Consider the following 25293-nt stretch of genomic DNA (forward strand, 5'->3'; position numbering starts at 1 on the left):
AAAGTGGTCCCTAAAAGCTTGAAGGACACAGATGACGATGTGGTGAAAAAACAGCGTCTCTTGTGCCGTAAAGTGGCTTTGGGTAAGTAAGGAAAGGGATAGCTCCACCCCTGGGCGGGGCATCGTTCCTTCCGGACCAATCCAGGTACTCTCTCCCCACCGCCTTCGACGCTGAGGCCACAAAGAAAGGTTGCCCCTCACAAACATGGCCGCACCAAGCTGGCCACGCCCCTCAGTTAGATGGCGACCCCCGTTAGTCCCGCCTCCCGCCACCTCGGCGGCCAATGAGCGAGAAGCACGAGACTTTGCACATGCGTGGCGCTACCAGTGGGCGCGTCCAATAATGACTCCGGGAACCCGTCGAGTAATATGACTAAAAAGAAGCGGGAGAACCTGGGCGTCGCTTTAGAGGTGAGGGGAGAAACGGGGGCTGCAGCATGTCGTGAACTTCTCCCCGCGGCGGATGGTGGGTCGGCCGGGCTACTGGTTGGAGGAAGGAGTAAGAGGAGGAGATGAGGGCGACGTGGGTTTGGGAGAGGGACGCGAGGGTGACAGACGGCCCGCTGGGAGAATCGAAGGTTGCAGGGCCCGAGGGGTCACGAGAGGTGGGAACAGAAGGTGAGGGGACTTCCAGAGGGGAAGAGACTCGCGGGTAAGGGGAGCCCCAAAGAGGGCGCGGTACGGAAATTTGGAGGCCCTGAGAGGAAACGTTTAAGTGAAAGGGGGAACCCAAAGGGGGCGGGTACTCGGAAGTAAGGGGGATCCCCAAGGGGTAGAACTCTGTAGATGAGGGGACCCCCGAAGGTGAGGGACCCCATACTGTTTAATATATTACTGGTGGCCTGAGATGGGGAATTTTTCTTCTGGGGTACTGAAGCATGGAGCTTGAAAAGTACTTTGTGAGAATCTGTAGAGGATTCGGGAATGGTGTTCTCAAAGAGCTTACAAATAACTGCATAAGGAAGGGAAAGAAAATTGATGCCTATTGAGCAAGTGCTATTTGTTACTTTATTTGCATTCCTGGTTAATCCTCACTACAAGCCTGTGAGATTTTTACAGATGGGGAAACTGAAGTTTCAAGTAGAGCTGGAGTGGAAATGGTTGAGGTGCCCAAAATCAAGCACAGGTGGTTTGCCTTCTGCTGCATCTTGTTTCTCCCGGTTTATGGTTACCTTAGATCACCCTTTCAGTGGTTGCAGGAAATATACTGGGCACTTGTCTTCTTGAACTTAGTCCCAGTTCAGTGGTTCTCAGTCTTAAGAATGCATTAAGGATCATCTGCCTTGTTAAAAATGGGGAGTTGAATTCTCCCCCATCCCAGGTAATTCAGTAGAACTTGAGTGTGTATTCTTAACAAAGTGTCTGTATTTTTAACAAGCTCCACCCATGCTTAATGCAGGAGGTTTTAGTACCACCACTTGAGAAATATTGGCCTACTCGGTAGGGAACAAGGTTGATGGAATCTTCTTGCATTGGGATGACCAAAAATTTCATTCGAGTGTTTCTGTAAGATGTTGTGGAAAAACACGAACAAACTTTGGGAAGACAGTTCAATCCCTGAGTCGGGAAGATCCACTGGAGAAGGAAATGATGACTCACTCCAGTATACTTGCCTAGATAATTCCACGGACAGAGGAGCCTGGCGGGATACAGTTCATGGGGTCAGACACAACTGAGTGACTAACACACAATGAAATCAAATATAGATGCTAAAATGAGATGGCACTCTGAAATGGGAAAAGTCTAGACTTTATAGCCTATATTAGGACATGATAAGCTGCTGTTACAGAAATCCCAAAATTCGGGGTTTTGTTTGTTTATAAAGGATCAGATAGTAAATGTTTTCGGCTTTATGGGCCATATAGTCTCTATTGCAACTACAGTTAACCCTCGTTGTTCACAGGTTATGTATTGTGCATTTGTCTACTTGCTAAAATGTGCTTGTAACCCCCAAATCAATACTTGAAACGGTTCAGTAGTAATTACCAAACTGACTGAAAGCATTGAGCTTTGATTCACCTGAGGCACACATGTCCAGTTACAGTCAAACAAGGCAATAGTGTGTCTTTATTTTTCAACTCTTCTGTGAGCTATGAACTAGTGTCCTTTTTCTGGTCTATTTAGTGCCAAGTTTCTTGCATTGTTGTGCTTTTGGTTGGTGATTTTGCAGTTTAAAATGGCCCTCAAGTGTAGGCCTGAAGTGCTGTTCAGTCTTCCAAAGTGCAAGAAGGCTGAGACATGCCTTATGGAGAAAATGTGTGTGTTAGAGTAGCTTTCTCAGGCATCATTATATAATGTGCTGTTGGATGTGCGTTCAATGTTAATTAAACAATATATATTAAATAAGGTCTCTTTAGACACAAGCACACAGGGTTTTGTATTGATCAGCTGATAAAAGTGTTGTGACCGGAGGCTCTCTGGAACCTAACTTGGTTCAGTATTTGCTAATTTTTTGTTGACAACTTTATAGAACATAACTACCAAAATAATGAGACTCAGCTATACTAAAAAATAACCAAAAACTATACTTAGCACAAAAAGCAGCCATAGGCAGTATGTAAACTAATGAGTGTTCCAATAAAACTTTATTTACAAAAGCAAGTCATACACCCAATAAAACTTTTATTTACAGAAACAAGTCGTGGACCGTATTTGACCCACAGGCCATTGTTTGCCAGCTCCCGGTCTAGGGTACCAGGACAGTAGTGGTTCTGCCATATTCCTTTGGTCTTGTGGTTCTGCTGTCTCCCAGAGCCTTGTTGTCACCTCATGAATGAAGCTAGGTTGCACCACATTGAAGTGTTCACTGACAGGAAAGATAGAGTGGAGGAAGCACACTCAGTGTCTTAAGAGTACTGGGCCCAAAGTGCCCTCTCCTCATTGGCAAAGATTGCAGCTAAGATGCAAGGCCTGTGAGGGGTGGCTCGTAAATACATTCATCACCTAGGAGGCCATGTGCCCAACTTGGGCTCCATTTCTGTGGAAGAAGATGTAAGTGTATTTTACTGGACAGCCTGAGTCTCTTCAGCAGACTGCATCTTACCTCACAGGGTAGTTTTGAGGATTAAATGAGAGAGTGTTTGTAAAGGAGCATGTGTGACACACAATGGATAGTCAATAAACAAGGCTTTCTTATTGGTAGCCATCCTTCCATTGTAACTAAGTTTGGCCTTTATAGTTTCCTCATTGGTAACATGAAGGACTTGAACATCACCAGGGCTTGCAGACTCGGTGACTATGGTCCACATATAGATCATAGATGTTCATAGATATCTTTTGTTTGTCTGATATGGGTTTTATTTATTTGTGATAATACCTTTCCTTTTTTCATATTTTTATTACTTTCTTTGTTTTGGCTGCTTACTTGTGACAGCTGGGATCTTACTTTGGGTCTTTCTTTCGACAAGTGGGTTTTTTTTTTAGTTCCAGCATGTGGGATCTAGTTCCCTGACCAAGATGGAACCTGGGCTCCCTATATTGGGAGCATGGATTCTTAGCCACTGGACCACCAGGGAAGTCCCTGATGTGAGTTTTAAAAGTGTTTTGAATATGGTGATGTGCCTGCTCTCCTAGTGCCTTATACCAATCAGTTTTGCCTGTTTTTTTTATTAACCTGTCAATGTCAATATAAGTATTTATGCTGGTCATCTTGATGATTAGGTTACTTTTGTTTGGATATTCTAAGGTTTGAGCTCTGCAACTGTGCGCGTGAGAAAAAACTTGGTTTCTGGCTGTCTCCTCACCTTGCTCCTCCTTTGCCCCCTGCAGATCTGAGTATTCAATGTGCTCTGGTGTTCAGGAGCAGCAGATATTGTCCTGTTATTAAAAGTCATGTGCTCCGAGCCAATGAAGTGGTGATTTAATAAAAAATGTTTGTTAATCTGACAAGTGTGGTAAACCCTCCACAAGTGAGTGATTTCAGCAGCTGCAGACAGTCTCCACTTGCTGTAATGAAGCAGTTACTGAGCAGGCAGCACTCCCCCTGAGGGCTGGCTCGGGCCAGCTGGACTGGACAGTCACCTCCCAGGACATTAAGGCATCTCTCACCCTCCCCCACTTGTGGCTCCTTTCAAAGCCTTTTTATCCAACTCCTGTGCCACCTTGTGAGATCTCAGATTTGGGGAAAAACTGGCTACCAAGTTTTATTCTGAATAACAAGAGAGAATTATAATTCAGATGAGAAATCACCACCTCTGGTACTGATTTTCAAATTGTGTGGGAGGAGGGAAAGATTGTATTTCCATCTAAACTGATAGAAGGATTCTGCCTGAGGGAAAGCTTGCATTTCAGTCTCAATGGATAGGGTTTTGGCTTATGTAAAACCTGTTAGTTTTTTAATTTCTGATAGTAATGACCTGTTATTTGGTCATTGTACTTTCCCGCCACAACTGGACCATTCACCTTGGTGTCTTTAAATGTTTCAACAGTCTTAACAGATGTGCAGTGTCTTGGCTGACATTTAGAGAGTTGGATCTGGTGCCCAGTACAAAAAATCTATCAGTTTGGAAGACTTTTAAGCTACAAGTTACAAAAAACTGACCTCAGTGACCTAAAAAAACAAGAATACACTTTTTTTCCCCATCACAAGAAATTTGGAGGGAGGTAGCTACTGACTTTAGTTCAAAAGGTTAGCTATGTCAGGGCTGGTGTTTCTGCGTTTTCTTAGCTGTTTCCTCTATTCACAAGATAGCTGCCACAGCCCCAGTCATCATATTCAACTTTAAGTCAGGGAGGAAAAGAAAAAGGAACTGTAACACTCTTTGTCCTTTTTGTCAGTGAAGCATAAGCTCTCTTGGGAGTCTCCCAGCTGACTTCTGGATCATCTTGTTGCTTAGAACTGGAACATGACCACTTCTGGCTGCATTGAGGCTGGAAAAGTATCTTTGAGCTTTTCTAACTTCTATGGTGGCATGCAAAGGAGCAGGGGTTGGGAATCAATGTTGTGTTGACCAACTAACAGTATCTACTAGAGGGAATAAAAGTGAGTGGTAGTCATTTAAAATTCACTGGAATTCTTATCAGAGAAAGAGGCCAGGATCAGTGATGGTGAAAAACAGGTGGTAGGATGAGAGGAAAAATTGACCAAGGCAGGATGAGCACCAGGAGGAGAGCAGCCTGGACACTTGTGTTTGTGTGATGTCAGCCCCCGCTGTGAACTCCCTGAGGGCAGCGAGAGGCAGCAGCACTGAGTGCGGCTGAAGACCGTCTCGGTTCCGGAACAGGCTGTGTACAAGGCTGGTGCGAACCTACCAGCTTTCTAAGACAAAGGTTAGAAGCAGCCTAGTGGGCCATCAATAAATATTTACTGAATCGGCCTTGAGAGGCTAGAGGAGGCATTGAACCCTCACCTCTTGACTTCTGGGCCCAGTTGACTGGCTCATCGGTCAGAGGTCAGGAGCCCACAGTGGAGCAGGCATCTGGACACCGCCTTGCTGGCTGCCGCCCAGCCAGGGGCTGGGAGAAAGGCTTGAGGCCTGTGGACACAGTTCAAGGGCAACTGACCATTAAATAAGCCTCACCTGCTGCCAGGCACAAGCGACAGGTTGCCACTGGGCAGGTGATTTCTCTTGGGCAGCCTGTGTCTGGCTCCACTCCACTTGCCGGGGGTCAGGAGACTAAAGCCTCATTACCTAGCGCGGCTGGGTGTCAGCGTGCGCGGAAGTGGCTGTTTGCCAGCATCTTAATTAATGAATTCATAAGGCGCGGGGTAGATGCCAATTCTTTAAAAGGGCTCTGAGCCTTTCAGCGATGAAGAGGCTTTTGCTAATTTATCAAAAACTATATATTGGGGGCAAGAAGAGAAAACAAAGCTCAGGTGTTCTGGCCCAGGGACGACTGAAGCCTCCAGGCGCAGACTGACATGGCTCTGCTTGTGAGCTGCTCAAAGGCCAGGGGGTCTCAGAAGGCTTCAGAGCTCGTGAGGGCTTCAGCTGGGCCCCCAAGTTCCTGACCTGGGGCAGGGAGTGACTCTCCAGAGAAATGACAAGCCCCTTAGCGCTCTGCTTTTCCTGAAACTTGTTCATTGATTACAAACTGGGTGGGTTTGCTGTCGTCTGCCCAGCCTAGCAGAGAAACTTCTGATGATTTGGGAGCCGTGGTGGAGGTTTCTCTTTTCTACCCTCAGAAAACAAAAGAGCCTCCTCCACAGAAAACATCCCTTAGGGACTATCAGGGTAATCCGTCCTCTGGGGTTTGAGGCTGGTCCCCTGGAAAATCAGGGCCCGTGACCCCCGCGTGAGTTGGCTGTGTGGCTTCCAGGCCCCAGATGGGAAGCCGGAGACCATCTGTGCTGGTGGGCTGGCTTCTCTCCCCATCATAATAAACGTCCTGGGGCTTCCCTGACGTGTGAGAATGAGTGGGTTTCCAGAAATCCAGTTCCTGGACTGCTGGGGCTGGAGATGAAACAGTTGACCCCACTCTTCGGGCTGTGGATTGTTAACAAGTAAGAAGAAAGGCTATGGGGAAAGAAGAGGTTTTCAGGCCCAACTAGCCCACCTTTTTCCTTCTCAGACACTATTTGTTCTGTGCGCTTTGTCAGGGTGCTTTGGCAGCATAGGTCGTTTGGGGGAGGGTGCCTCGGGTGTCTGAAGCTCAGAGTTGGAAGGTAATAATTGCCTTCAGTGTGAGGACATGCTGGGCTCCCATCTCACTGTCTCCAGGCAAACAGATTTCAGTCAGGTTCTTCCCTCACAGCGAGTATCTGTTATGTGGACAGAAACCAAGCAAAGCCCTTGTACAAGATTATTCAGAGCAGAGAATCTGTTAAAGCCAGATCAACAAGCTTAGATGGGCTTCAACTGGGATGTGTAATGATTTTGTTCCACAGAACCCTTCTTTGTCATGAATGTTTTCATGAGGGATTTTGGTGAAAGAGCTTGAAGTGGTGGAAAGAGCATGAGCTCTGAAGCAGAAAACCACCAATTCAGACCCCAATTCTGCCACTTCCCAGTGCTGTGACCTAGATGGGTTTGCATAAACGCACAGGAGTTTGCTCCTCTATAAAAAGGGGAAGGTCCCTTCCTTGCAGAGTTGATGCAGACATTGGGGAGCATGTGGGAAGCTGCCCACAGACTGGCCCAGGGTGTAAGTGGAGGTTTCGCCTAAGAGCTGAAAGTGGCTCCAGGCTGGTGGCTCTGCGTGTCCCCCTGGGCTGGTGGCTCACAGCGCTGACTCCCACCACCACCCCCCCGGGTACCGGCTGTGTGATCCTGGACAGGTTACTTCATCCCCGTGGCCCAGGTTTCCTCATCCGCAGGATGTGGATACTGACACTTCTCCTCACCGCCCAGGGTTATTGTGAGCGTCTTGTGAGGGAGCCATGTGAGGCGTTTAGAGCAGTGCCTGCCCCCAAGGTGCTGGCTGCTGCCGGTATTACTGTGGGCCCTGGGCTTCCAGAGGCTGCTCTGACTGGCGCGCTGCCATCCAGACACGTGTAGTCCATGATTTGGCTTGGGCTCAGGTCCCTCGACACCATGCTCGTTACTAGGTCTTGGTGCAGGAAGGATCTGGCCAGGCCGGGGTAGGATATGTCCCATGACCACTGCTTGACCCCTTAACTCATTCTCAGCCCCTGTCACTCATAGCCCAGAAGCTGCCAAGAGCAAGGCCAGCAAGACTGGAAACGACTTCCTAAAACCGGAAAGCACAGTGGCTTGCCTGGCAGCGCCAAGCCCCAAGTGTGCCTCTGCCCTTTTCCAGAAGAAAGTCTGGCCCTAGACAGCGGCTCCTTAGGAAGGGGGTGGGGGCCACCTCCCGGGCCGTCGGCATGCTTCTGGGAGCACCATTCAGCACCTTCAGTAGGAGAATCTTCAGTGGGAGAGCCACAGCCTGCAGCTTGTGCTTGTTGGCAGACCTGGAAATGGCCGCCCGTGGGCTTGGCCTGACCAGGATGCTGAGTGCTTATCCTTCCCTGCCCCCAAAGGGGCCACTTCAGTACCAGGAGGCTCCACACTCCTGAAAAGATGCCCCCTGGGGATTCTGGGAGAATTTTACAGTTTCTCTTAACACAGTAGTTTTATGGCATATAGGACCCCAGGGAGACTTCCCTAAAGCTGTGAGGATAGGGTGTTATTCCCCAAGTCAGGCGGCAGAGGTGGTTTTGCTTAATACTGAACTGCCTGCAGGGAGCCCAGAGCTGTTTCTGACGGAGGGGCCCTGGCCCCAGTGCCGGCCAGCAGGAGCAGTGGCCTCACTTGGCTGGGGCCAGGGCCTGTTCTGACCTTAGCGTCTGCCTTCAGAACTCCGAGATCTGCTGCAGGAAACACCCCCGCCTCTGGGGAGAATCCTTGGTCTTACAGTTCTCCCCACTGAGCCTGCTCCTCTGCCCACTCTCTAAGCCACTGCCCAGCCTCCAGTCCCCCAGCCCCAGCTTGGGTAAGAAGGGCAGCAGTTCCCATTCTGATTGGAGGAATCCCTCGTGGGCCTTTCTGGTTAAAGTATTGAGTTGGCCAGAAAGTTCATCCAGATCTTTTCATAAGATGGTACAGAAAAACCTGAGCAAACTCTTTGGCCAACACAATATAGACTTACTGGCTCCCGTCTCCAGGACCTCCCCCGGGGCCCTCAGCTCCCCACTCCTTGAGAGATGCTCCCTGCCTGTCTCCTCCTCCCTTCCTCCCCACCACGGCTCAGACTGGCAGTCTCCATGGGCAGGTTTTAGCCACTGCTGGTCTTGGGGTCAAGAGCACACGTTACTGTCAGGACAGGCTGCCTGTTCACCACCTGTTTCCTGGCCCCCTGAGCTGCTTGCACACGAGTGTACACAACACCTAGCGGGTGCTTGTGTGGCGTGCCAGAAGGCAGGCAGTGGCGCGGGGCTCACACCACGGCCTCACTGATTGCTCGGGCCCCTGTGCGGCCATGCTCTGCCTACGGACTGAGACACACTCTTCATTCCCCTGTATTAAAACACACTTGGTCTTATGAGTGTAAAGGTAATGCGTGGACATTTCTCTCGTCCATGTTACTGTCCGCCAGGGGCATCCACTCTCTGCTCCCACACAGCCTGAATGAGGGCCTGCCTCAGTGCCCACCGTAGCTGTTCCTGTACCTGTGAGAGTCACAGCCAGCAGACCGCTCCAGGGAAGTCCCAGAACTGAACCAGTGGGGCAACCACGCTCCTGCCGAATGCCTGCTCTCTAGCCTGTTGGGCAGGAGTCCTGGGAGCCTCCCTGGCCTCCAGAGTGTTATCTTCCCTTCCCGTCGGAGTTGGTCGGATCTCTGATGGAGCCTCTTTCTACCTGGGCTTTGCGTTCCTGCTCCCAGTTTAGCTGAGCACCTGGCCCCAGAGAGCCGCAGCTTCAGGGAACCTGGGCGCCAGCTGCCAGCCCCCAGCCCCCACCTGCTGTTCTGCATCTTCACAGATGCCCGCTGGGGCTCAGACCACGCTTGAGTCTGTTCTGCCCCTAGCCGCTGCTCTTGGCCTCTTGACCTCTGCTTCCACCAGGCCCAACCTTTACAACATGGCACCGGCTCCAGACCACCCCAGGTTCATCCAGGGCAGGGTCATAAAGTCCCCAGTGTGCCGCGTCCCAAGCCGGGTGGGGAGGCCGGTCTGGAGGCATGGCTGTTCTGATGGCCAACCCTGCAGGCCCTGCTGACCCTCCGTGGATGGGACGGCCATACCTGAGCCGAGGGGCTCCCCTCCCGCTGCTGCCAGCCAGTGGCCAACGGGGAGTTCGCTCCATTTCACACCCCTGTTTCTCACTCCTCTTACTCTTGCCACAAATTAACTCAATTTTCTTTTTATTCCCTAAAGATCTAGTTGAAAACCATTCTCTAATAATGATAGCAAACACTTGTTAAACCTTCACTGTGTGTGTGAGGCACTGTTCTAATATTAATACCTTACATGTATTGCTTTGTATCATCCTCACAACTCTTGGAAATAGGAAACATTATTACCTTTGTTTTATACTCGAGTAAACTGAGGCACAGAATTAAGGAAGTCACCTAGACATAGCAGGTGACTGGCGAGCTAAGTTGCCAGAGTACAGCCCATACTCCCTGTTACCACACTTCTCAGGAGCTATAGCTTCAGGCCTCTGGGCACTTGGTCTTCCAACTGCTTGCCCAGCTCTGACCCTTATGCTTCCAGAATCTTCTTGACATTTGTTTCCTTATTCTGGTCCTAACCCATGTTTTCTCTCCTGGTCCTGGCTGTCCTGTCCTCTGTTGCCTTCAGCCTGGTGGCAGAGAGGAGGCTGATCAAAGACTATAGGTTTGTTTGGGGGAATCTTCGAAGTGTGTTACCTATGTGCTTGTCACTGCTGTCTGAAAAGCCAACTAGAGGCTTATTTTAGGTCTATTTCCTGGGTGCTCGCCCGTATTTCAGGTTCCATCTTGCTGGGCCAGCTCTGCTCTGTGGCCATCACTCCCTGACCCCAGTCACAACTTAAAAGACGCATCTTGACCCTTCCTCCCTGCCTGACTGGCAGCCAGTAGGTCACCAGAAAATTTATTTACTTTTGGCTCGACTTCCTGGGTCTTCGTTGCAGTGTTTCGACGTGCTGGCTTCTTACCGCAGTGGCTCAGTTGCCCCGTCACGTGGCTCTTCCCAGAGCAGGGATCGAACGCGCGTCCCCGCATTGGCAGGCGGATTCTTTATCGCTGAACCAGCAGTGACGTCCCTAGGTCACTAGAACTTTTGCACCCATTGTTATGGCTGCTTGAGAACCGGCTTCTGCTTCAGCAAGTGCTGCAGGGTGTTGGACTGTGGGGGGCACCTTCTGAGGATGGGTCTGGGGCCTGCTGAAGAGCCTCCCGCCGGCCCCAGACTGCCCTCGCTCTGCCCACAGCAGGCAGCTGGGTTTAAAGGAGAATTTGATGTTTAGAGGGAATCAGAGAGAGCTGCAGCAGGCCATAAATATTCATGGAGGGAGGTTAGAACTTGAGTCCCTAAAACCTTGATTTGTGTTAGTCTGTTTATGCTCATTAATAAGTGGTAAGTGAAAGGGGGGTATTCATGGAACTGCAGATAAATTGGGCTCGTTGAGATAAAGGCCTCCAGCCGCCAGCTCCACAGGCCCTGCTAGAGCGTGACAGCAGACTGATGTGCCCACTTGTGGTTTGCCAACCTCAATTTAAAGATTGTGCTTAGCATGATGAGTTCCTGGCCCCCGGTAGCCTTGTAGAGGTGTTTAGGGATGGAAAGCCCCGAAATTCTTCCGCAAAATGACATGCATACCAGGGCCTGGCCAAAGGGTGGCAGGGAGAAATCTAACCTAGCACTAATACTTGCATGGGGTGGTCCACAAAGTATATAATCTACGTGCATGTACCACTGCTTCTCTAGCTTCTTTCCGCTTCTGTGGGCATGAGGGAGTGTTTCAGACTCCAGGTGCTAAATGAGACCTAGCCCCGCTCATTCCTCCATGGCTACAAACACAAGGACTGCAGCAGGGCAGGCTTTGTAGTGGCCACAGAGGAGACAGATGGCCACCACGCCTTCTAGGGTAGGGGGTACACAGTCAGCCTTCCTTAGAGGCCAGGCATCACACACGTAAGTGGAGTGGGTTGATCTAGGCTAGGCGTGACCCTGGGCTGCAGATTTATATCATCTACCCAAGGGGCTCCCAGAGTTTGGCAAGATGAGGTTGGGACACCCACAGCTGGATGACATAATATGCGCTTGGCTTCATGAGAGAAGGATCGGCTCATCTGCCCAGGGAAGGAGGCAGTACCTCTCCAGCCAAGGGCCACAGAAAAGGCCTCATGCAGGAGAGAGCACAGCAAGAATTAAGCTTTGTTTGGGACCCAGCATAGCATTTGGTGCCTTGATTTTGGTTTCTGCACCAGGAAATGGAAACCACAAGTCTTACGGCCTGAGGGGAGGCTGTGTGTGTCGGGTGCTGCTGTGAAGGGCGGGCCTCACGGCGGCCTGTCACCTGTTCCTCTTGGCTCCGTTTCCACTAACCTTCACATCAGACTGTTTCCGTTCCCTGAGCCTGGCTCCCCGGCACTGGTTTCCCTACAGCACAGGTTCAGGACGGCCTTTGGCCTCCCCAAGCAAAGGCCCATCTCCTGGCTAGGGCTGTTCCCAGGACAGCCCTCCCTTTGGTACCCACTAGCAGGAAATACGGAGAAGGCAATGGCAACCACTCCTGTACTCTTGCCTGGAAAATCACATGGACTGAGGAGCCTGGTGGGCTGCAGTCCATGGGGTCGCTAAGAGTCAGACACACTGCGCGACTTCACTTTCACTTTTCACTTTCATGCACTGGAGAAGGAAATGGCAACCCACTCCAGTGCTCTTGCCTGGAGAATCCCAGGGACGGGGGAGCATGGTGGGCTGCTGTCTATGGGGTCGCACAGAGTTGGACACGACTGAAGCGACTTAGCAGCAGCAGCAGTAGGAAATGACACGATTAGCCAAGCAATTAACTCAAGGCTCTGCAGCGGCTCCCTCCCACAGAGCCCTGCTTCCAGAGCTGGAGTTGGCGGCAGCTGGGGCTGCAGGGAAGGGGGTAGGTGGTGTGTCATTTGGGCTGAGCGTTGGGACAAGGGAAAGAGGCTGACCCAGAAGGACCAGGGTGGGTACAGGCCAGGAGGAGGGGCTGAAGGCCCAGAGTCTTCAAGGGCAACTCTGACACTGTCCCCAGAACACCAGGGATGCTAGAATTGGTCTGCACAGTCATTGATTTCCATCTGTACAGGGGCCACTCCAGAAAGGACTGGAGCAGAGAGCTGGCTGAGACCTTTAAGGAGAGGGGCGTTCTACTTTGACTTCTCAGTAAAGTCCTCCCATCTAGGGGACCCAGTCTCCCATTTGTGAAATCGAAGTGGTATTTGCTATCCCTCCCCGGGTTGTGGTAACAGTAAGTGAGGTCATATGGAAAATCAAGCATGAGCTGGACCCAGGGCACTGTTCAGTCAGCTGCTGTGAGGGACACAGGGCCCCCTGAACTCCCACCGACTGCAGTCTAGGCTCCACCAGCAGGGCAAGCAGCAGCAGGCCCAGACCCAAAGAGGTGGCTGATAAGACACCTGCACACAGATGGACACAGGTGAACTTTGAAAGCCAAATGCGTGGCACCAGGACCTTGGACGATCCAGTCTAGTACTTCATAAAGCATGTCCCCATAATTCAGATTATTTCCCCAAGAACACATCTCTGAAACTATAATCAAAATAAATGGGAGAACAGGCACCTTTGGCATGTAGTGTTTTAGGAGCTTAGCTATTTTATCACATGTTACAGCTATCTTGATGCTGGTCAATGCTTTTGCACAAAAACCAAGTCAGAAACTTTTAATCTGTACTTTTAGTAATTTTTATTGAATCTCATGGGAAAATGTGTATTATTACAACTTGGGTTACTTTAAAATGAAGTGTACCAATGTGAAGAAATGCCTCTGCTTTTTTGGCCCCTAGACGTCTAATCATGCATGGAGTGCTTTGGAAAGGCACAGGCTGCCCCTATCACCTCATTCATTCTAGGATCTGCCTGTGTAGCAGAACTTGCCACATTCAGGGCTCTGGTTGTTCCTGCTGTGGGGCCCAACTGGGGACACAGCTGACTGAGGGGCTGCTCCTGTCTGCCCCATCCCATGTTTGGTCTGGTGGGTCAGGGCAGCTCGAAAACCCTGAGCAACGTTCACAGGTGTCTCCAGCCAGGCTCAGGCTGTACCATGTGGACACAGAGGACAGCAAACCGTGGATTCAAAGTGTGGATGCTGTCCTAAGACTCCTAGAGACTCCTTCCTCATGCCAAGATCCCAGCTGTCTTGAAAACTGGAAGAGTCTGCCACCCATCTCTACCTGCTGGGTGTGCTGTGTCTTTCAGATCGATGGGCTGGAGAAGAAGTTGTCACAATGTCGGAGAGACCTGGAGGTCGTGAACTCCAGGCTCTGTGGGGCGGAGCTGAGCTCAGAGGCCAGGTGATGCCCCTCTCCATGGCCCCCACCCCTTCATATCTGTCCCTGGGTCCTGACCTTTAAATTCCACCCCTCCCCTCCCCCTGCTCCCAGAGACCTGGGCCCTTTTTCCTCTTGTCCACCCTGCCCTGGTGCACCCGCTGCCCCTTAGGTGGGAAAAAAGCTCGAGCTATTTTGACCTTCCCCCCTCACAGGAGGTCTCTGGAGAAGGAGAAAAGCAGCCTGATGAACAAAGCCTCCAACTATGGTAAGAAAGCTCCTTCCCATTGCCAGCCCCACCCTCCAGTCCCAGGATCAGGAACAGGCAGGCAGCCTGGGGAGCCCACAAAGTGATGGGGGTCAAGGGTGCACTTCGGGAGGGGGCCAGCCCTCAGGAGGCCACAGGACTCCACTGAAGGCCCAGCAGCCTAGGAGAGGAGCAGGGTTGCTCTTCTGTTCCAAGGGGAACGGAGAGGCCAGAGGGTCTGTTCTCCCCGCTGGGATCGAGGGGGTGGTTGGAGCCAGGTTGAGATCCCTCCCACTCCCCCGACTTGGGAGGCCTGTTCTGGCCCTCTCCTTGCAGACCTCCATTCCCTCCCAGGAAAACCTTGCGATGGGAACGATGGTAGTAGGGTCTTTGGGGTCCAGGATGGACAATGAACCTCCCATGTGGATGCCGTGAAGGGCTGCTGTGGGTGGAGCGATGCTGCCACCTTCTGGGTGCTGGGCGCCGAGCCAGGGGGAGCCCACACCCGGCCCAGAGCTGGAGAGTGGCCGCTGCCCCCCACCACCCTGCTGCCACCCTGCCCAGTGGCCTGGGAGGTAAAGGGTCTGCAGAGGCTCCTCGGGCTCTGTTCTAGTCACTCTGGGGGGCCAGAGCTGGCCCAGAATCAGCCCTAGAGTAGTTTATACGGCAGGGAACCTCCCTGAGGAATTTGAGCCAACGCCATAAGCACGGTGAGTGTCACATACCCCTGCCCGGGTCCTGTCTGGCCTGCCCAAGGCTGGTTTGCACATATCCCCACTCCCTCACACAGGGAGAAATGAGACCTCAGTTCCCCCCTCAAAGCTGGCAGTTTTCACACAAAATTGTAGCATTTATCACTCAGTTTAGCCCTCACAGAGTACCAGCCACCTCTGTGTCATAAATGGACACAGCGTGGCTGTGGAATAGCTGGGCTGGCGTCCTCCAGAGGCAGCCTGACCACCCCGTGAGCACAGACGGCCTCCACTCACCATCACTAGTTCCTGCTTAGCTGGGCATCCAGCAGAGAGCAGACTGAAGCACTGCTTGTGTGGCCCTGCCTTGTGCCTGCTCCCCAATGGGGGGCCCAGCTGCCCTCAGTCTCTGCTTGACCAGATAAGACGCCCCGGAGGGAGGGGCGCCACGGGGCCACCCAGGGACAAGCCGGAGGACCCTCCTGGGGAGGCCACGCCACCACCTCACTGGGCTTTCAGGCGTAGCCCTTTTGGTGACTCTCCCACACATGCTGTCTTTGGCTGCAATTTGGAGAGAAACGGTTGAGAGCATTGGGGGTTGCGGCTTTTTTGGGCCCAGCAGCTACAGCCACAAGGTTTTGAGGATCTGTGCCGATCGAGGACACCTGTCCACCACCTTTTTTCCTCCCAGAGAAGGAGCTGAAGTTGCTTCGGCAGGAGAACCGCAAGAACATGCTGCTGTCTGTGGCCATCTTCCTCCTGCTGACCGTCATCTATGCCTACTGGGCCCTGTGAGGCTGCGATTTCTCCAGTCAGCCCTGGCTTCCCCTCAGCTCCGTGATCATAGCTAAGCAGGCCCTTCAAGCCTCAAGAGGACCAAAGTACAAGGCTGTTTCTCCCTGACCCAGACATTGGAGCAGGGCTTCCTGTTGGCCTGGCCCCTCTCACCTCCCATACCCGCTGTGGGCTTGGGGCTCCAGAAGGACTTCATGCTGGCTTAGCCCAGGGGAAAGACAATAAAGAACCTGTGTGCCGAGAAAATGTCATGACCCGATGGCAGTGGGGTGGCATTCAGGATTCAAGGGAGGAGAGGGGCTGTGAAGGTAAGCCCCCAACGCAGGTGGGGAATAAGGCGGTGACAAAGCACCTGCTCAGGCGGAACCTCAGTGGGAGCCTCAGTGGGAGCCGCATCGGGAGCTTGGGCTGCTGGGCTGAGGCCGACCTGGCACCACTTGTCCCTGTCCCCTCCAGACGCGGTCTGGCACCCCAGTTGGTGCCTGCCTGTGATCACAGCAGAAAAAGTGCAGCCTGGGGACTCGTGCTTGTGTGGTGGTCCCACTGGAGGGCAGAGTTAATCCAGTATCTTCAAGAGGCAGCAGGCCTGGTGAGGTGTGGCGGAGCCAGTGGGCAGCCGGGGCCACAGTCATGACCAGACAGGCTCAGGGTGTGTGGCCAGGAAACCTGGCGGAGTTTGCAGGAGGGGCAAACGCAGACCACCCCACCCCTGCTCACAGCCTCTCCAGCATAGGTGCCGGAGGCTGGAGCAAGGCCAAGTAGGGCAAGCAGAAGGATGCAGGGGCTTGGGAGCTGAGATCACACCAACTAAGTCAGAAAAGCCGGGAAAGGCACTGCCTGGGCGCTCAGGCCGTGGAACATGAAGGACCCACCCAAGCAGTGTGTAGGCAGAAGGCTCTAGGGGAGGACCTGCTGGGTGACAGGACGGAGAACACGGCCTCCAGTGCAGATGCAGAGCCATGGCTCCCTCCCCATCTAGTGGCACTAATTGGTCTGACGCCTCTGTTATTTTAGTCACACAGACTGATCCCGGGTTGTCACGGTGCCACTGGGAGTAGCTGAGTGATTCACGTGAGGGGGAGGGGCCTCCTGGGCTGCAGGGTCTCTCATTCTCCAACCCCTGCTTCTCACAGGAGCCACAGCATTTTCTGACTCTTCCTTGGGCTCCTCTTGGGCAGCAAGCAGCAGCCCTGGGAGCCCTGAGCTCAGACACAGCGCTGATTAAACCAGCCCCTTCTCCCCACTTCACTGAGGCAAGCTTCCTCCCCTTCACCTCCCAGCCCCAGACCACAAAGCACAGAGGACACACAGCAGCCCCAGCAGAGAACCACACAGGCGTTAAAAATATGTCTTTAATGATCCAAGGTTCTGCAAGACACACTGATACCCAGAATTGGGTGGAAATACAGCATCTCAGCGGTGCTGCTGACAACCTGGGGGGAGGGGCTGGATGTGGGCTGGAGACCCCTGAGGTGGAGTCAATTCCAACCTCATGGGAAGCCTCCGTGCCCTCTATCTCCATGGAAACCAGTTTAGTACACGGATGGGGCCCTAGGGAGCCCCTGTGAGCATCTCCGAGAGGTATTTCCCATTAAAAACCACCCCAGGTTCCCTCCCCCACCCAAAGCTACTGCCCAGCTTTCCCCCTCCGCCCGCCAAGATATAGAGGACGTGGAGTGACCACATAAGGACAAACAAAAGCAACTGTGCCTCCTGTTGGGGAAGAAAACAAAGGACGGGGGGAGGGTGGCAAGGTGTCTGGGGCAACCAGGAGTGCCATGATCGCCAGAGGACTGGGTGCCACCCAACCCTGGAGGACCCTGTTACAGGGGGCCACCACTGCTGGCCACAGAAAACGCAGCTCTTCAAGGCTGCTTCCTCCCCTTCTAGAGCTGCCCAGGGTTTACACTGAGAGGGCTGGGGCACAGAAAGACTCTACAACCCCAGGAAGCAGTCACACCCACTCCCAGACATGCCACCTGCATCCTATGTAGTATCAGACGGGGTCCACATGCTTCCCTTCCCGGCCTGCAGGATGGTCAGAGGTGTGGGCTGGGAAGACCAGGGCAGGGCAGGGGAGGAGGCAGTCTTCTCCAACTTGGCATCAAAACAGAACAAGTTCAAGGAAACAGAACTTTGATTTATATAGCAGCTGCTCCAGCCAGCTCACAACAATGGGCCTCCCCTCTCAGAGTTTGCCCAATAAAAAGCTGGGCAAGGCAGGGGCACAGGCGCCCTCGGGCAATGCACAGAACTCAGAAAAGTGAGTGTGCGCTACAAGCGAGAACGGCAGAGCCCTGCTACCCCTGACATGTCCCCCGCTGGCCCCAGGTGCCTTGGGCCCTGACCTTGACCTGCTGCAGGAGCTGATGGAGTCCTGTCCTGGCAGGGGAGACAGTTCCCAGGCAGCGCTCCAGGGAGGAAAGTTCAGAGTGTCCCACAGAAGGAACATGTGTCCTCTAAAGGCTCCAACTGAGCTCTTCGAGGAGCGGGAGGGGCCACCGCCCTCAAGGCCAGGCTCCGAACGACAGGGCGCTGGGCAGGGTGGGCACGCCCCAGGCCCTCAGGCGCTGTGTGTCTGGATGAAGGAGAGGACATCCTCCTTGGACAGCTTGTCTGGGTCCTGGGGCTTCTGGGATTCGTGCACACGGATGCCATCCCCCCACTCCCAGAAGAGCCGGCCATAGTAGCAGATGCTGGGGGGAGAGAGGAGGTCAGAGGCTGCACCCAGGGGAACAGAACCAAGAGACCCCCACCAACCTGGCACCTGTGACGGGAACGATTCCCTCTGGCAGCCAAAACATACCCAGTAACCCCGCTCCTCCTGCCTTCCAGAACCCACTTTTCCAACAACACATAGCTTCTGCTGCTAACGGCATCCTACTAGATCCTCCCATTGCTGATATTCCGGGCTTCTCTGTCTCTGCTGCTCTAACTGGACAGTATTAGTGTGGCGACACTAAGTACAGGCGCATTAGGGCCACTGCTGCTGTTGAAACCTATGACCAAGAGTCTGGCAAACAGACACTGGGTCTGAGAGCAGGGCTGTGGGCCTTGCCACGTGCCTGTGCCAGGGTTGGCCCTTCACACTCAGGATGCCCACCCAACCTTCACAGCCAGTCCTGACATCACCCGCCTCTCCCTGAGCTCACGGCCCAGTCCCAGACACACCCTGCAGACACCACCATCCCGCCCACGGGGGAGGCCCCTGCCTGGGCAGCAGTGGGGCTCAGGGCGCAGGTGTGCCCCAAGAGCTGGCATCCTGGTAGGAGTTCCTGGGGCTGCTGAGGGGGCAGGCCTGGAGGAGGCCTACTTACTGAAATGGAGCAATGGCATCTGCAGGGAGGTCAAAGGTAGAGTTCTTGGTTTTCTTGTTGTAGAAGAACTTCCTCTTGAAGCTTTTGCTGAATCCCATCGTCCATGGCTCTGATGGGAGGAAGGGGACAAAGGCTCAGAAAGGACACACAAGACCCTTGAGGGATAAGTCAGGCCTTCCTCCCTGGTTCCTCCATGCCCTCTCCCCCAGACAGCTGCAGAGAACAGCCTGGGAGGACACAGCCCTCCTCATCAGCCCAGAGGGGCTCCTGGAGGACGCCTAAGATGACTACTTCTCAGCAGCCCCACCTCCCACCAGGGCTGGCAAAGGGAACAGGATTCTATTAGCCAGAGGGAAGAAGATTCAACAGGAGATATAAATGGCCAGGTCTGTCTGTCTGGATCTGCCACTGCCCATGAGGAAGGCCCTTCTCCTGCCATAAGGACACCATATGTACAAGTTGGGCCCCACTCTCCAGCCCCAGCCCAACCCCCAGGACCACCAAAGACACACGAGCTCAGGGAAGACAGTCCCCCTCAATACACCTGGCTCTGCCCACCTCAGTAGGAAGCCCTGAGCTCCGGCCCAGGCGAGGTGTGGGCCAGTCGCCCTGGCTGAGGGAGGGGGTCAGGGAGGGGCTCATCACCCACCATTCACCGTCCTGACGATGTAGAGGCCGGTGGGCACGAAGTGCCGGTCGTCCCGCCCTGTGTAGCTGAGCTTCGGTGTGCCACTGGAGCCCTTAATGATCTTCATTTCTAGCCTTGATTTTCCCAAGCAGGCGTGCAAACAAGAAGTGTGTGTCAGAGAGTCAGTCCTGATGTTAACCTCTGACTAACGTCAAAACCAGCCAACCCAATACTTGAATCTCGGCTCAACATAAGAGAGACTGAGGCAGAGACATGAGTTGCTCCAGGTCACACAGTGGGGTGCTGGGTTTAGAACTCAGCCTCTGAACTCCCAACTGAACAGTGGAGGCAGGGGAATGGCACACGCCTCTGCTATGTTGCTGCGGTTTGTGGGGTGTCAGGGTGACACCAGCTGGGGTGAGATGTGAAACCCCAAGTGCCACAGGGCCTTCGGCTCACCAGCCATAGTCTCAGCGTGGCCACTAAAGAGTTAATTCAGGAGCAGTGAGACCAGGTCTGGCTCCAGTGGCCCGGTGGGCACACCCAGGAAGAGACCCCCAGATCCAAGCCCCCCGCACAACGGCTGAGAGCACGAGGAGGCACCAAGCCCCTCCAACCCCCAGGCTCAACCCCTCTTGGCACCAGGGGCTTGGATTTACAGTGCTGAGGCAGCTTACACTCTGCCTCTCGTGGGGACACTCGTAACTGTTAGAGCATCAATGAGCCCTATTTCTGCCTGACTCACACCCGCCCTGCTCCCCTCCTGACGGTGCTGAATCAGCTCAGCCGGGGGCCTCTGGCTGCCAGGCAGACAAAGGAGGGGGAGTTAGAGAAGCCATGGGGCCACTCGGCACCGCGCCCCCAACCCATCTCTACAAAAAAGCAGAGGAGGAGTCCTGGACGCTGCCACGCACCCCACCCCAACTCCTCCCAAATCCTGAGCTCCCTGGCTGAGCCACGCACCTAACAAAAATCTTCTCCATCTCCTCCAGCCGGTACACCTCCTTCACCCTGTGGAGAGAGGTGCAGAGATGACGAGGGCTTCCCAGGGCACCTGTCTGGGCAGCAGGGGGAGGCAGGAGGCTGCTCCTGCAGGCCCCGCACCACCCAGACCACCAAGAACAAGGACCCCAGCCTGGCAATGCCTCCACAGACAAGCCCTAGGGTTCACAGATGCCAAGCACCCTGGAGCCTTGCCCAGGGCAACTGGGGAGCAGAGCCATGGCTGAAGAGGGCGAGAGGGAGGGAGAGGAAGGTCTGGAGGCAATGTCCCTGTCAGTGTTCCAGCCCCACGTCCCCATCACTAGAGGCCAGGACACTAAGGGCCAGCCTCTTGTCCAGGTCTGTCTGCATGGACTTTAGGCCTTCGGGTAGCAGAGTTACTTCCAAATCGTCCTAACAGGCCTACTTCCATCACAGGTGAGGAGACCCTTTACCCAGCCCCCCAGCCCTGGGGGCCGCTGAGCACGCCTTTGGAGCCACTACTGGGTAAGGTGCCCAGAGACTGAGCAACCAGACACCACACAACAGAGACAGGGTCCCTGAAGCAGCTTCTCAGGACCTGGCAGACAGGACATTTTAAAGCATGAGAAGAAATTACTTTTTTAGACTTTCAGAAGATTTCTATAAAGTGCATTCTTACTACTGGATTTAATTCTAAGTAAATTTGTATTAAAAAGAATAATGAAAATTATTTTTTCAGTCTCTAGACACACGAAGCCCCAAAGATAATAACATCAGACCTCAGCCCAGACTGGAAAAGTCTGTTCTCCGTCTATGTGCTGACTGTTCTTATCCTCCTTGCCTCCCACAAGGTCTGCACCTTTCATATCACCTCCCATGGCAACAAACCGTGGCCTTCTTTCCATGCACCAAGGATCCCATTACCTCAAACCACCCTTCTCTTTATCACATTCAAAAACTCCCATTCCCTCAGCACCCTTTTCTTACCTGAAAAAAATGAAAAGGCCAGGATTGATATGCTAATGATACCCAAGCATGGATGTGTGGTTCACAGGTGCATTAGCGCCCTCAGAAGCACGTGCATCTGAAATGAGGACACCTGAACCCCGAGGAATGACTCTCTCCGCTGGAGGTTGGCCTGTGTGACAGGCGGGACAGGGAGATACTCCAGGGCAAGCAGGCACCTCTCCAGGACCCCCAAGCACATCACTCATCAGGGCGGTCTGACCTCTAACGCTGGCCTGGCCTGGCCTCCACTGAGCCCTCTCCCACCTCACAGGGCAGGGGGGCAGGCACCAACCAGAAAGAAGCAACGGGGAAGGAGGATATGGGGGGAGAGGTGACAGGCTCACCTGATGGGATTCATGTCAGGCCGACTGGGCTTGGAAACAGCTTTCACAAATTTCTCAGCAAGCTGAATCCTACAATCCAACGGAGTCTCTCAGAGGCAAGTAAGGGTACCTCTACCAGGACCCCCGCCCCCAGAGCATCTTCATGGCACCAGTGGGAGGACACTCCTGAATCTGCAGCAAAGCTGCTCTAAGACGCAACACCCACGTGCCCCTGGAGGCCCCCTCCTATCCTTCTCCACCAACGTCATCAGGGAGGCCCGCTCCCCCTCTCTGGATTCTGACCTCTAATTTTACTACATCTTGGTTGGCTTTCCTCAAGTGTAACTTTGGCTGTGCTCAGTCAGCTCCAGCAGAACTTCAGGTATCATCTTTATTGTAAATGTCTGCGCCTTCACCCCAAACCACTGATTCCACAGTGCACCCACTCAGATGAGCCAACTTAGGAGTGATGTCAGCCGCATGGCAGTTTAAGAGTGTTCTGTAACTCCCTTTAAACAACTGATTAGCATCCGTCCATGAATGAAAGTGGGAATTGGGGACCCAGGTGAACTGACTTAGGTGAGGCCACCAAGCACAGAACACATTCTTCAGGGGAGAAGACCCTCCCTCTCCCCATAAGGTCACCCTCTTGCTCAGCCTTAAAGCAAACATCTCTCCTGATCTAAACAGCAGCAGAGTGGAGTGCACTGGTATTTATGAAATCAAGGGTGAGCCCTGGTGAATGAAAGTGCCAACACCAACTTCTCACCCTGCCCTTGGAACCAGCTACCATTAGAAGAGGGAAACTAAGGATGTTTTTAAGCAGAGAAGACCTGAGTGAGAAGCCAAGCCACAGAGGCCGCTGCCATAGCGCCTCCCTGGCCCACCTCCCCCTCTGTCCCCCAGGGCCCCCGTCAGACCGTTGGTTAAAGTGCTGCTCCCGCACGTCGCTGCCGTTCAGCACGAGGACATCAAGGATGTGGATCGCACTTATCTTCCGCTGGGCCTTCCCCTAGAAGGACAAGGACATTGCCCTCCCTGCCAGGCACTGGCCTGGGGCCCACTCCACCCAATGTGGCCTGCTGGCCTCCGTTCTACCTAGAGCTGGGGGAAGGGAGGTGCTCTAAACACATTTCTCTCACCTCCCTCCCAGTTGATGCTTGGCCACAGACTGGCCCAGGCTTCTGAGCAGACAAGAGATCTGAGGTCCTGGACCAGCCCCCTTAAAGCTCAGACCCAGTGAGACTGCCGCCATGGTGCTCTGGGAGGAGCTGGCTTCCCACTCTGGCCCTCTGTTCCCACTGACTGTTCTGAAAGTTATGTGTGTGGTGGTAATACCCAAAGCTCAAGGGAAGTAACAACTTGCTTCTTTCCCAAGGGATCCTTGGTCAGTAACAATATCTAAAAACTACACAGCAGGTTGACTAGGGCCTTTGCTACCCAGAGATGATCAAGATTTCCTGCACAGAAGGAGACTGTGAGCCTTCCTACCTGAACATACTGTGGCTTAAAGCAACTATTGGAGGAGGAGGAATACTTACAAAGCCTTCGTTGGGCCCTGGGCCCTGCCAACAACCACACAGAGTGTAACCCAGTTAACTCGGGGTGTGTGTGTGGCGGGAGGCAGTGAAGGGCCAAGCCCAGCTGTGCCTCAGTTCCCTAGATGGCAGAGCCACAACACACGAGCAGAACCACCTCTGACCTCCCCTTTCAGCTCATGGACAATCTCCACAGAGAGCAGAGTATCCCGCGGTAGCTCTGTCTTCAGGTCCAGCTTGACCCAGCGGTCTGACTGGCGGCCATCCCACGTGTAGATCTGAGACTTCTATGGGCAGACAGAAAGGGTTACGTCAGGCAGAATAGGGACTGAGCAGTGAGAGGCCAGTTCTCAAAAAGGCTTTCAATTGGTGGCTCCAAGCTGATGGGCCTGGAAATGCCAGAAGAGGTCTGGAGAAAGGAGCTGGTGATACTTCATACGCGAGGAGGACAGTGTTGTCCTCCGCTGCCTCGGCGGAAGAGGAGTGCTCTGACTTGGTCCCGCCGCGGGGAACGGGCTCAGGCGCCATTCAGGAGGCCTGAGTCCATGATCAGAGGCCCTCAGGCAAGATCCAGCTTGGTGTATGTGTGAAGAGGGTTTAGTGAAGGATCCAGAGAGCAGAGCAGAGAGAGACAGTGAAGAGAGAAAAAGAGAAAATGTGAGAGGACACAGAGAAAGGAAGTGAGGAAGAGAGAAAACTACACAGGAAGACCAGTCAGAGTGGGGGGAGAGCGGTGAGGACTTAACCCAGTTCAGATACAGAACTGCCGAGGCTTTCCCTCACCTCATGTTAGATTCCAAAGGCACCAGAGCAAGGATAGGTGGTGTCTGCGAGACAGGGGTGGCAGGGGTGGGGGCAGTGCTGCAAAGACACGGCTGCCAGGGCTCGAGCCGCCGAGCCTGCTGACCGTCCTCCTAGCCCGGGAGGCACCACGTCACCAGGAGGCGGCAGCGCTCCCGGCGGCAGTGCACCAAAGCGAACAAGCAGATACACGAGTAAGGGAAAGAATGAACGACGCACGGGTAACTCAGAGGAGGAAAGGAAGGGAAGTTTCAAGAAATACCTTCCCTGGGGTCAAAGCGCCAGCTCCTCAGTGCCAAACAAACGCGCGCCAAGTGTGGCAGGAGGCTGTCCAGATTCCCACAGACAGCACGGTTCCACCACCCAAGCCGGGGAGGGAACCAGCTGCAGACTTACCCCCAGGCCGATGAGGAACTTCTGCTCGCTGCCAGACACCATGCAGCGGTAGTCGAGCACTGGGCGGATCTTCTCCAGGGTCTTGGCAGTAAGCGGCGTGGGCTTGTAGCTGAAGATGTCAATCTCAGTGCCCTGCAGCCCCGGGTCAGAGAAAACATGGCTGGGTTGGAGGAAGGGACAGGCGCTCAGTACGGGCGCCTGGGGGGTTGGGGGCAGAGGGTTAAGGCAGGCTGGGGGGCGGGGGGCGGGTGGGGACAGGAAGCACTTGCTCTCTGAAACATGCCCCCTGTTCTACCTAACCAGGAACAAACTGGGATATAATTCCATCTGCTTGGAGTGTTCCTTTAGGACCTATTAGAAGAGGCTGGAAAAGGAAAGAACACCGAGTCCCTGAGTACAGATCGATTTACCAGAGCTATAAGGAAATGTCACCAGAATATAAAAGCCTCCCCTTCAATAAAATTGAAAGCAAAGACTTGCAAGCAATTGATTTGAAAGCAGTTAGGTGATCTCTCCACCTGTTTCTGAAAAATTTACACATGCTGTTTTTTTGAGGCCATCTTGAACCTCATTCTCCAGTCCCTGACTTGCACAACAGCTCAAGATTTGGGCCAGATTTAATGAAGCCCAGGGAAAAGCTAGAATTCAGGTGGCAGGAAAACACAGGGCAGAATTCCAGAGACCACTCACCAGAAACAGAGCCTAGGTCTGGGCCGCTCCACTATGGAGCT

The 25293-nt window shown here is 53.5% G+C and overlaps 2 protein-coding genes across 8 annotated transcripts in view; one reads left to right on the forward strand and one right to left on the reverse strand.

The window, feature by feature from the left end:
• Positions 1 to 239: 239 nt before the first annotated feature.
• Positions 240 to 15834, forward strand: CCDC167 (coiled-coil domain containing 167). 5 transcript variants are annotated; one of them, XM_025270652.2, is made up of 4 exons: positions 240 to 466; positions 13784 to 13878; positions 14070 to 14122; positions 15490 to 15834. In XM_025270652.2, the coding sequence occupies exons 1-4, from the start codon at positions 370 to 372 to the stop codon at positions 15494 to 15496; spliced, it is 252 nt and encodes an 83-aa protein (XP_025126437.1). In that variant the 5' UTR covers positions 240 to 369; the 3' UTR covers positions 15497 to 15834. The 5 variants fall into 5 exon arrangements, with proteins under 5 accessions (XP_025126437.1, XP_025126422.1, XP_006079891.1 ...); XM_025270637.2 differs by having other exon boundaries at positions 256 to 411; XM_006079829.3 differs by having other exon boundaries at positions 258 to 411; positions 15485 to 15834.
• A 1092-nt stretch (positions 15835 to 16926) lies between these two features.
• The window catches only part of CMTR1 (cap methyltransferase 1), a 53918-nt gene continuing 45551 nt past the window's right edge, over positions 16927 to 25293 (reverse strand). For all 3 annotated transcript variants that reach the window (XM_044930580.2, XM_006079828.4, XM_044930572.2), the window contains exons 17-24: positions 24563 to 24694; positions 23530 to 23652; positions 22748 to 22839; positions 21849 to 21917; positions 20497 to 20544; positions 19555 to 19667; positions 18906 to 19014; positions 16927 to 18284 (exon numbers count right to left, since the gene is read on the reverse strand). In XM_044930580.2, coding sequence (XP_044786515.2) covers positions 18152 to 18284; positions 18906 to 19014; positions 19555 to 19667; positions 20497 to 20544; positions 21849 to 21917; positions 22748 to 22839; positions 23530 to 23652; positions 24563 to 24694 — 819 coding nt within the window. In that variant the 3' untranslated portion in view covers positions 16927 to 18151. The remainder of the gene's footprint in view (positions 18285 to 18905; positions 19015 to 19554; positions 19668 to 20496; positions 20545 to 21848; positions 21918 to 22747; positions 22840 to 23529; positions 23653 to 24562; positions 24695 to 25293) is intronic.

This window comes from Bubalus bubalis, chromosome 2, assembly GCF_019923935.1.
Source record: "Bubalus bubalis isolate 160015118507 breed Murrah chromosome 2, NDDB_SH_1, whole genome shotgun sequence".
Classification (NCBI taxonomy): Eukaryota; Metazoa; Chordata; class Mammalia; order Artiodactyla; family Bovidae; genus Bubalus; species Bubalus bubalis.